The sequence below is a fragment of the Echiichthys vipera genome, assembly GCF_963691815.1.
Source record: "Echiichthys vipera genome assembly, chromosome: 10".
NCBI lineage: Eukaryota > Metazoa > Chordata > Actinopteri > Perciformes > Trachinidae > Echiichthys > Echiichthys vipera.
The window spans coordinates 12,500,383-12,512,503 of record NC_139835.1 but is presented as its reverse complement, the minus strand read 5'-3'; the positions used below and the strand labels follow the sequence as shown (position 1 = coordinate 12,512,503).

The 12,121-nt window shown below is 40.3% G+C and overlaps 1 protein-coding gene across 1 annotated transcript in view; it reads left to right on the top strand.

Moving 5' to 3' along the window:
- thsd7ba (thrombospondin, type I, domain containing 7Ba) overlaps nt 1-12,121 on the top strand; it is a gene marked incomplete at both ends in the record, with an annotated part of 152,679 nt that overhangs the window by 44,298 nt on the left and 96,260 nt on the right. The window contains 4 exons of the mRNA XM_083921867.1: nt 387-1,233; nt 3,007-3,255; nt 4,196-4,365; nt 10,654-10,812. Of these exons, the coding sequence (XP_083777993.1) occupies nt 387-1,233; nt 3,007-3,255; nt 4,196-4,365; nt 10,654-10,812 (1,425 nt within the window). The remainder of the gene's footprint in view (nt 1-386; nt 1,234-3,006; nt 3,256-4,195; nt 4,366-10,653; nt 10,813-12,121) is intronic.

The following is a 12,121-nucleotide window of genomic DNA, read 5'->3' as shown; positions in this document are numbered from 1 at the left end:
GAGTTCGCAACCTTCTGCAGCTCAGCAAAATAATATTACATCATACAATAATACCTGCCCGAGCAGCAACGGGTTGCATAGGTGGTCTCGACTATCAAAGCCTGAGATACTGATCAGTTTGGGATTGAGAATCTAGGCCTTTGTGACCAAGAAACTAACTTTGCATTTTTCACATGGAGTCCACCATTGTTTTTTTTTTACATTCTTTTATTTTTGTTCCTTTCTTCCTCAGTTCATGAATAAAGCAATCATGGAGGTTAAGTGAATGGCCTTGAATTGCGCTTGATTACAAGCTGCCAGAGAGCTGCAATTTAAATCATGTGTTTTTTCCAAAGCTCCAGGTTTTAATGAATATGCCCTGTCCATGTGTCTTTTCTTGGTTTCAGGCCAGTGGGGTCAGTGTATCGGAGAAGAGTGTGGTTCAGGCGGCGTTCAGACAAGGACAATATGGTGTGTCCACATGGAGGGCTGGACTACCCACCATTCCCACTGCCAGCACATGGACAAGCCAGAGAGTCAGCGGCACTGCTTTAAGGTCTGCGACTGGCACCAGAACCTCTTTGAATGGGAGTTGTCAGACTGGGGGGGCTGTGTTCTTGTCCCTTTCTTTTCCAAGGAGCTCAAGCTGAGAACGTCAGAGTGCATTACAGCACAGCATGGCATCCAGAGGCGCAAAGTACATTGCGTGCGCACTTCAAACCATACCACAGTCACCTTGAGGATATGTGAGTTCTTTTCCCAGAAACCACCTGTGGAGCAGGCATGCCTCATCCCCTGCCCCCAGGACTGTGTCGTTTCAGACTTCACCTCCTGGTCAAGTTGCAGCAAAACTTGCGGCGCTGGCCTGCAGCATCGGACTCGACATGTCCTGGCCACGCCAATGTACGGAGGTGCAAGCTGCCCCAACTTGACTGAGACCAGGACTTGTTCTAGTCCTGTTGACTGTCCTGCCGGGGAGGACCAGTACCAGTACAGCCTTAAAGTAGGGAGCTGGAGTGAGTGTCGACTACCCCATCACAAGGATGCCCTGTTAAGTGGTAGGACCACAGTTGACTTCAGCACCAGCTCCAATGAGAACAACACAGTCACATTGCACACACAGGCTTCTCACCACCACTCCCATCCCCACCACCACCGTGTGCATAAGCACCCCATGTCATGGGAACTGGAGGTGGGATACAAGACACGACAAGTCCGCTGCACACGGAGTGATGGCAAGAATGCCATGCTGAGGTAAGCCAATCACAAGTGCTGCAAGGTGTTGCACCTGTCACACAGCGAAAATAAAGAGAGACGAATACATGGAAGTAAAAACAGGGGAAAATATAAATCATGGATTTTATACAATAATGTAATAAATAAATAAATAAATCCAAGATTATTGTGAAAGCAAGGTGGCTGCGTGAAACAGCTGTAATTGGTATGGGGAACCCATCTGCACAGATAAATTCATTCTTCTACATTTATTTCCACTGAAGTAGCACAGGAGTTGTAAAATGTGCTCTACGGCTGAATGTGGGTGTCTGTCAGGTCAAATAGTCCTAATTGAGTTCATTGTTTACTGGTTCTCCCACACTCGTATTGTTTCGTAACATGAGAGGGACGTGATCAATGCACCCCCCGCCCCCCTCAATGATCCCAGTGGGTCATTGTCCTCATGCAGGGTGTGTCAGTGAAGCTAAATGGTTTTTATTGATGGTGGTTATTTATTCAATTATAGCTGGCTTTTGTGAGAGCTGGTGTTCCAGCAACATATTAGCATGGTGGTGAGGCACTATTATAGTAAATGTCAAGTGCTGCTCCCCTCCTGTCCCTGCTGTGTGAGCAGACCCTGGTATTTGGATTTGATAAGAATGGATTTTATTGCACGCATACAAACACACACACACACACATATTCATACCTACACATGGCATATTATATGCCAACATTTCATCTTGTGCATATTTTTTAAGAAGAGTGAAAATGATTGCAGTTCAATTATATTGACGTAATACTTTACCATTCATTTGGTGTAAAGTGACACTATTAGCTGACTATTGAAATCAATTGACTGCCATCCACAGAAGCCGTGGTATCAGAAACCACTTAACAATAATATCCTGTTGAAACAATGCATTTCTGTTGTTTGACAATTCTTTTATATTTGTAGTAACACATGGTGCATCGTAGTTGTGCATTTCTGTAGTTAAATAAAAGTTAAGCTATAGGGATTTTAAATCCCATGTACATGAATATAATAATTTCTTTTTTACTACTAGTGTTACTACTACTACCACGAATAGTAATAACAATAACAACAATAATTATAATAATAATAATAAACTTTATTTAGTATCATGCATGTTTTGATGATTTTTGTCAGTCTCGTTTGGATAAAGGGGCTTAAAATTGTTATGTGTTTGATATTTGCATGTTATTATCCCAGACAAGGCAGGTTTACTGGCTTTATGACTTGAGTGTGAAGGGACCATTTATAGTACAGTCCCTGATTAGCATGGTATTTGCTAAGAAGTGAGATTGGAGCTTTTGAATATGGAGTTCCCACCTGAGTTCTGCCTCATTCTGATTTTCTAATTACAGCCTAATTACAAAGTAAAATTCATAAATGAACATTTCCCTCCCATCTTTCTTAATAACCTACCAAATTAAATTGTCAAAATTAAACAATGGAATTGTAATTACATCACCAATGCACTTGTTTCACAGTTTTAAGTGTGCATATATGGTGCATATCTGCTCCTTGAACTATTTCTGTATAGGCTGTCTGTTTGTCTGAGACCTGCGTTATTATTATTGTTATTTTTTTTAAGATTTTGTTTTTGGCAGCTAGGACAGACAGGAAATGGGATGAGAGAGAGGGGGGGAGGCATGCAGCAGGGCTGCAGGTTGGAGTCGAACCCATGGCCGCTGCCTCGAGGACCTCTCAGCCACCGGCCGCCCCAGACCTGTATTATTATGATATATATACATATATATCGTATAACACCTTTTCTCAATCCTCAGTCTCTGCACCAAGGACAACTCCCCCCTGACCTTCCAGGCATGTGTTATGCCCAAAGACTGTCAGACCTCTGATTGGTCATCGTGGAGTCCCTGCTCTAAGACCTGTCGGGCCTTGGACCTGTCTCCCGGTTACCGCCTCCGGTCACGGATCATGACGCAGATCCCAGTTGGAGGAGGGCAAAGATGTCCTGCCCTTGAGGAAAAAGAAGCTTGCAACATCATTGGAGATTTACTTCCAAACTGCCCCAGGTAACAGTGGTGGTTATTCTCTCATTTTGAGCTCACAATCCTCACAATCAAAAGCTTTGTTCACGGGTAATATCCTGATGCAGATGTTTATGATTCAAATGTAAAAGTCTAAAACCAAACAACGTTTAATTTTGCTTCACTGAGCTTTTTCACCTGAATGGTTATGAGAGAAAGCCTTGAGGCTTCAAATATTCATAATTTCACTATTTAATATATTTGTGCATATTTTTTCGGTATTATCTTAATTACCTTGTGACATCTACACTAATCTAATGTACAGCTGGGCGTTCCTGACCCAATGGACATGAAGTGGATGACATAACAGTGTCTGACAGAACCACATTGTTTAAGGAGTGATTGAGTTCAGATAGGCTTTGGCTAATATTACATGGAGTAAACAAAGTGGTCAATAGAGAATTATTTTCCCTGCTGTTAGATTTTGTTTTATTTGCTAAATCTACATGGAGTGCCTGAGAGCAGAGGATTTACATGATTAGGGAAACTCATTACGGAAATTAAGCATTTGATAGATTACTACAGGCTGTTGTTCTGGTAAACTCCTCCAATATTATTGCTTTCTGCACCACTGCATTTTTCATAGTTGAAACCAAACATTTGTTTAGAAGTTTTAAAATGAAAATAATCATGCCACTCTCCTACTGACTTACTGTGCAAGAGGCTTCTGCTGATTTGACTTTTACTCTATGTGACTTTTCTAAAACAACTGTCGCTGCAGGGTAAGTGGTGACACTTTATCCTTTTAAAAATGCATTCATTTATCAATTGTTTCTGAATAGATTGTCTTTCTGAAAATATACAAACATGATACTCTTCAAGACATATAGTATAAAACAGAGACTCCAGCAGTGACTCAATGTACATTCTGTTTGCTTGTTCACATTGCAAATGTGTTCGCGTTTGTCTGTGTGTGCTCTGTCAGGTATGTGTGGAGGAGCACTGACTGGGGCGAATGTCGCATCTTCCCCTTACTGAGCCAGCAGGACCGGCGGTTGGCTAACATCAGTATTCTTTGCGGAAGGGGGATCCAGACCAAAAAGATCTACTGCGTTCAAGTCCCTGATGACTCAGCGCCACATCAGAGGAAGGAAGGTAAAAAAAAAAAAGCACCATCACACTTGACCCAGGGCTCACTGGCAGCACATGGTGACTCAAGAGATATACCATAAGTAAATTCCAAGTTAACCCAGTGGTGTGTTTTGATGAAAGCCATGAGAATGAATTATTAAAATCAAAAAGCAGAGCATTATGTTGGTTATGCAGGGCAGAAAATAAGCATGCTGTGTTGCTCTAGCTAAAGCATGTACAAAGTGCAGGCTGACAAGAAGAATCTTCATTTTATTCAGACTGTTATCTCAGACTACGATATACTATAGCTAAGGGCGTAATGTTATTTCACAACTGACTTTTTTTCTTTTTAAGATAATTTTTTGGCAGTTTTTCAAGCGTTTTATTGTAAAGGACGGACAGGAAATGACTGCTGACTCAAGGACCTTTAGCCTCTTTACATGGGGCGACTGCTCTAACCACTGTGCCACCGGCCGCCCCCACAACTAACTTTTTGCTGTAGCACCAGTAATATTTTTAACCTCAGCTTCATATAAACTGTTTAAAACTCTTTCATGTTTAGAATCAGCAAACCACAGAGCAGCATGGAAATAGATCGATAGATTGTTTTAATAAATATTCCCTTGCTTACACTTTGCAGCAATGCAGTAAAGCTGCATTAGATTTTTAACGCTGATCTGTGTGCCACGCCTCTTAAAGGAATACTTTTAATCACTGTAATCGGTGGTCATCAGCTGACATAGTTATGGGTTAGAAGGGGCCTACTAAGGAATGCTTTTTTACCAGGAAAAAAAGATATATACCACTCTCATGTTTGCAAAGTTAAGATGAACAGCAGCTGATCAACTTAGTATAGCACAAACACTTGAAAAGGAGGAAACAGCTTGCCTGGCTCTGGAAGGAATAAGCCTACCACCTCTAAAGCTCACTACTTTACACATTACATCTTTTCTGTTTGATCTTCATGGAACTGGAATGTAAAATCGACACATTGTGGTTGTACGGGAGGGTGTGGTCTGGACTCTTCAGCCTTTATTGTTGAGTGAGTGGGTGAATAAGAAGAAACAGACTATTGATTGTTACTGTCCCTTATACTAACAATAAGAATAAAATCCAAAGTAATGTTGTTGGAGGATGATTATCTATTACAGAGAAAGAAAATAAAATGGAAACTCATCATTTCCCTAATTTCCTCTTTGAATATTTACCAAATCTCTATTTGGCTTCTTTGTGAAAATGCCCTTCTTCTTGTACACTGTAAAAGATATTTGTGGAAAACAATTAAGGGATATAGCCAATACTACTTCTTGGCAAGGCCAAAATGATTGCCTACCTTTCTCCCCCCTTACTGTTAAGGGTTTTTGGTTAATGGACCAGAGAGAACGTCTGCACACATGCACATGTTCATCATGAAGAGGAGCAGCTGCTTTTTTCACCACTTGAAACCAGCTTGTCGCAAGATTTCATAAAATTCCTAGTTGAAACATGGTGGAAAAGTTGCTTGAAAACCATGTCACATTTGTCTCACATGGATAAAGGATATAATCTTGAAATGTTCAAAAAAATAGGCATAATTACAGCTATGGTTTAAAAGTGGCATTGAGTGTTCTCAGTCATAACTCCTTTTCCTGTCAATATGAGTGTGGGAAATCTAACTTACTAAACCACTTAAATGTGGGGGTGGACACAGTGACTTGAACACAGAGGATTGCATTATATTGTACGTAAGTATGTGTGTAATTGTGTTTAGAAAAAGAGTAGAGAATTATGGCAGATACATATTTGTTGGGCAGTGTGTTATCACCTTGGCTCAATTATGGCACATCACCTCCCAAGATAAATTGCACTTATGTATGTTATCTTGCACTGTGTTAGTATCATGCAAAACAAGCTCTGATAAAAACTACTGAAAAAAGACAGTTACTCAAGTTAGAGAGAACCACATCCCATGTTGTGGTTTTTGGCTTAAATGCAGAGATGACAGTAGCAGTTTGGTGTAGAGATGGTGATTCTGTAGCCAGACTGCTACTGCTTCTTCTTCTTTTTTAATTAATCTCTCGAGAAGTACGAGTGGCATGTGTGTCGGTAGTTCAGTGAACTTCGACCTACAACTTGCAGGATGCCATAAATATATACGTATATTACTTTGTGCCATTTCCTGTTAGGACAGAATATTGAACCTTAACATGTTTTTGGTATAGACTGAAATGTGTATGTAGCACAAAACCATTGTATCAAAAAATAAGTGGTGAATGTCTGGAAAGCTTTGCATCCTGTAGATTTAAAAAAATATATCAAATAGTTCCTGTTTTAAATCCAAATATATCCAGTTTTAGACTATCTTATTTAGTCAACATTCTTGAATACCTTTTTACATTACGGTTGAAATGTAAGATTTGGGCTAAACATGCATTTCAATTTATACCATCCATATTGGACATGGTACTAATCTAGAACTATTTTTGTTGTATATATTTTCTTCATAGTGTTAGCTGTTAGTAATTTGCAAACAGCAAGCTAGCCAGCCCAACCTGGAGGTCTGTATGAATTAGCTGACGATGTCAGCTACCTAGCAATTTTTCATTGGAGACACACATGCGGTGCCTCCACACCCTCCAGTGGCAGACCCCAGCTACGGGGGGTTGATCCTGGACCGGCACAAATTAAATTCCGAGTCGGATTAGCAAACTTTCTGCTGTTATAGGACAGCTTCTAACCGGGTTCGTCTTGGGGTTGCCCTGTCACTGCTTAATTTAGAACAGAAACAGCATATGCGGACTCTCTCAGTTCCTTTATGTTAGCTGACTCCATTTCAAAGCTAAATGTTGCACACTTCTGCTGGTCGAGGAGCTGAAGAGAGGCAAGAGATCTGGGAGAGTGTAACAGTCCTTTCCATAGGTTATAGTTAACCGAGAAAGTTTTTAAGTTACTTTACAACCCGTTCACCCATTGGCAACATAAAAACTATTAATACATGTAAAAAGTTACACACAGAACATTTAGGAATAAGCAAGAAAACCTGGAAATGGGCTCAAAATTGTTAGTTTAATGTAAATGTATAGTATCCGTTACCATGTGGATAGTTGATAGCGTCATTCGGAACCCACTAGTGTAACAGGCCCCTTCTAAACCATATCTGTGAGGCTGATAACACCCATTCAATGGAGTGATAACATTTGAGTGCACTCAGTGATGTTCAGCAACATCATAATGTAGCTATATGTAGTCAAAATGTCAAAGATGTTTTATCTCTGGCTGTGTTAACAGAGCGACCACATGTTCACCAGATTTTATGTGAAGCCAAATTAAATTACATTTGGTAAATGCATGAATATAAACCAAAATTAAAAAACACAGAATCACCAAGGCAACCAGTGTGTTACTGAGTGTTTGACTCCAAATGCATGTGCTAAAAAAGTGAAACTCTTACAGAAAATATCGGTTAAACAAAATGAAACTTTTAGGCTTATAAAATCAATCATTAGAAGAAAAAAACAAAAAGTTTGCATGCCAAGTATTTCACTTATCTTTTTAATTAGGCACAGTGGGTAGTTTTTAATGACTTTTAAGTATTAGCACCTCTTTTGCAACTCACAGTCTTTCTTGCCTAATAAACAAAAGCATTTATATAATAATGACATATCCATTTTGCCTCATTCATATTTTCCTGGGTGACTTCCATGTCATAGCTGAGGTGTTCTAGCAGGATGCCCCTTAAACTCACCAGATGTGCTCAGAGAAAGGCTGGACCAGAGGTGTATTTATACAGTGAATATATTAGGTGAAAATAGAATGCCAACGAGGGCAGCTCTTTGAACCAATGGATGTGAGAGACAAAGATCAATATGTCAACTGCAATGTTTACCTTGACCTAATGCAAACAGATATGCCTCCAACATGGAAAGCAACTTGATCTGTAATGCAGACATTTCTTCACTCCTGTTGAATGTCTAGTACAGTTATGCAATTGACAAATACAAGAAATAATTCACAGCACAAAGCAGAAAGATCTGTAATACATACTTTTATGAATGCTGTTAAGCAAGCCTCTCATTTTTACAAAGGAGATCAAACACCATGCAAATTACTTTTGGTAAAAAGACAAAATGCAGGGTGGACATTTAGTGAATTTCTCTTTGGGCTCTCATTTAAATGGAAATTTGCCACTCAATGATTTGCGGAGGTGCATCAAAATGGAATATTAGATTGAATAAATCCCCATGTTGTGAAAAGGCAAAAAATATGCTTTCGTTCTGTGTGAGAGACTCATGTCAGAGCACATTACAGGTTGCTGAGCTTTCTGTGATCTACAAATGACACCAGCCATGCTTTGCGGTGAATTGGTTTTGCCGTGTCTTGCCTTAATATCTCCCTGTTCATCCTGTTTACACCCTTACTCGCAACCCTCTATTTAATATTCTCCTGAGCCAGACATGAGATGAGAAGAGCAATTTTCCTTCTGTTCTTTCTTTTATCCTCTATTTTTCCCTCCACAATGCACTTTTCTAAAAGCTACTCTGCTTCTCACGACAGTGTAAAACATTTCAAACGGTAAACTGCAGTAATCAATACACTCCTGTCTTCACAATCTACATCCATGGTTTTCAATCTGAAGAAGGAGAAGAAGAAGAAGAAGAAGGAGAATAATTCCTTTTATTTATCCCGCAAGGGAAAAATAAAAGGAAAAGACTGCACTTCTTCACACTCTTTAAAATATATAGCACTCTTTAAAAGATATAGCACATACTCCTGTTTGCATTACATTTCCAGACATATTAATTGACAGAGCCACACACACAGAGACACAGACACGCACGCACTCACGCATGTATGGGGTTCCATCCGTGTCTTTTATAGAAATGCGTGCACAGCAGCGTGTACGTGCCCGTGTGATTAATAGAACAATTTGTTACACGTGCGTTCGTGTGTGCGCAGACTTCAGCACGCGTAAGAAGAAGCAGCGTACTACACTTAGAGCGTTTGCACGTCTGTCTGTCACTGTTAGATGTTTTCTTTTACATTACACGCACGTGCGTTCGTTTGTTTTGATTGTTCGAAACCGGAAGTAGATCTGGACTGCGCGCAACATCACGCGTACATGAACGCGTAACGTGTTCCATTTTCATCCAGGACATGGCGCCACTGAGAAACTAATACACCAAACAGACTGAAAAATCATCAAACTACAGTTGATCAGGGGAAACATATTTCCCTGGAAACATTCATATATTTGAACGCTTGTAAAGGGCTAATGTAAGCACAACTGTCCTTAAATGAATAACTAAAGCATCCGTTCAAATGAGGCTATTGATTTTCTGTTTGAAAAGGTGTCTGAGTTGTTTATTATTTATGAAAATAGAAATCTTGAAATGAAAGCTAAATTTTGAACAATTTTGATCAATATTCTCCTGCTCCTCTGACATCGCTACACTGAATGATGTATGATTTAATAGACTACATTATGGTTTTATTTTCTCATAGAGTGGAGTTATATCTCACTGGCTAGGGTGCTAGGCTTGGAGTTTAAACACTACAAGATCAAATCCCACTGGTGCCATGTATTTTGTGTTTATATTAGATCAAACTGCAAAAGAAGAACGAAGTCTGTAACCTCCTAAATTTGTATTTTCATAAATCTCAGCCCATTTTTTGAACAAAATATTTGACGCAAGTAAATGATGGTAAAACTCACAAGGCAAGGTAAGTTTCTTTGTATGGCACATTTCAACAACAAGACAATTCAAAGTGCTTTACATCAAATATACAACAAGTAAAAGCAATAGGCAACATAAAAATATAAGTAATATAAGTAATCGCCTGAAAGTAAACATCGAACACTGACAGACAGACGTGCACACGCTCTAAGTGTAGTACGCTGCTTCTTGTTACGCGTGATGAAGTCTGCGCACACGTAACAACGCACGCACACACACGCACGTGTAAAAAAATCATTTATTATCTTCATGCGAGTGTTGCATTTGCAAAAAAAGCGCATAACTGTTCGCGTAGTCACTCCGCGTAGTGAGATTACCGGCGTGCAGCAGTCATCACGCGTGAACGTGCACGTACACGTGTGACCCTTATAAAGTGGGAAACTACATGACATGTCACCCGCTGCTTTGCTGCACAGGCGTCAAAGCACGTGCTTGTGACACGCTCAGTCGACAGCTGCGTAAGTATTCTGAATCGTATGGACCTCCACACACACACACACACACACACACACACACACACATTCCACCGCTGCCCGTATGTCTGAGCTTGACTTAAGCCTGCTATAAAACCCTGCCTGTTTTCCTTTTGTTTGTTCAGTGTCCAGGCCTGTGAACGCCAAGCTGTGCGCTGCAGAAGAGCCCCCCTTAGCCGTCCAGCATTGCTCTATCCCTTGCCAGTACCAATGCTTACTCTCTCAGTGGTCACCCTGGGGTGCCTGCCTACATGACAACTGCAAAGAACCACAGGGGAAGAAAGGTATGATGGACTTAATTGGATATGAACAAGCTATGGCTTTTGAAAGATTTGCACAACCATGTAAATATGACAACAGTGTTATGTCATTGAAGACAGAAGTCATTGTGCGATAATGTATAAAACTTGTTTTGAAAACAAAGAACAGTGATCCTGTTGTAGATTTTTGCTGATTTTTGCATGTCACTTATCTACCGACCACTGCTAGCAATAATCAGCTAGTTCGGGTGCAAATTGGATAACACATGAAAGCTGCTGTAACAAGATGTAAGGACAATCCTTTAAAAAAGATCAAGGTATTATTTTAAATGCAAAACATTTTTTTCTTACTAAAGTGTTCCAAAATGTTTCATCCATCCATCTGTTTTTTCAATAGAAGAGTACAACTTTCTTTCTTATCAATCAGCTGTTCACAGCAGTTTTTTTCTAAGAGCTGAGTACCTTCAATGTGGTCAACAAGGGGCTTTACACTAACCTTGTTTAATATATTTACCATTGTACCATCTTGTTAATAACAATTGTGTTGTGCTTTGGAAACATTAAAACTGAAAGAGAGAGAAAGAGAAATTGTGGTTGATATAGGCTAAGGGAGCCATGTTGCCGTGCAGGAGAGATATGCAGTATACAGTAGGTTTGAATTGTACCTTGTTTGTTAATAAGCATCTGGCTGAGAGGAAGTGTGCTGTGGAAGAAGACAGTACGTGTATAAATCAGAGCGGATGGAAGACAGAAAGAGAGCACACCTGTAGGTTAGCTCTTGGTCCCTGGACGGTGAAAGAAGTTACAGCAGCTAAGATGCTTCCTGTGTGTGTGTATCTGCATGTGTCTGCCCGTGTGTGCGTGTGTTTCCACACTCAAGTATTCAGCATGCTCATACTGTCTGAATGTTCTTGTCTTTTTTTCACAGGTGATTGGGCGTCATATCTGACTGCTTTAGAGATGCTACACATTGTGTGTGCAGTGTAGTGTGTGAGTTTCAGTCAGTGAAGGAGCTGTTAGTGTGTTAGTGCTGTGCTAAAAGGGCAGCGTGACCTCGTCCCTGCCATGAGTAAATGTGCATGAAAGCCCCCCAGGGAGCAACTCAAGTGTGGATTGTTCAGGTCAGTGCCCACACTCTCAAACACCGGATCTCTATGGGATGAAGCAGCTCCCCTCACAGACAGTGTCATTAATATATTTCAAGGAATGGAAAACACAGCATCTGCTGTTTGGCACAGGGCTCTCTTGTGGCACAGTGTCTTTTGATGGCATTCATAAAGATCCAGAGCCCACAGCAGATAGAGTATGAAACCAATAGAAAATCATTCGCAGT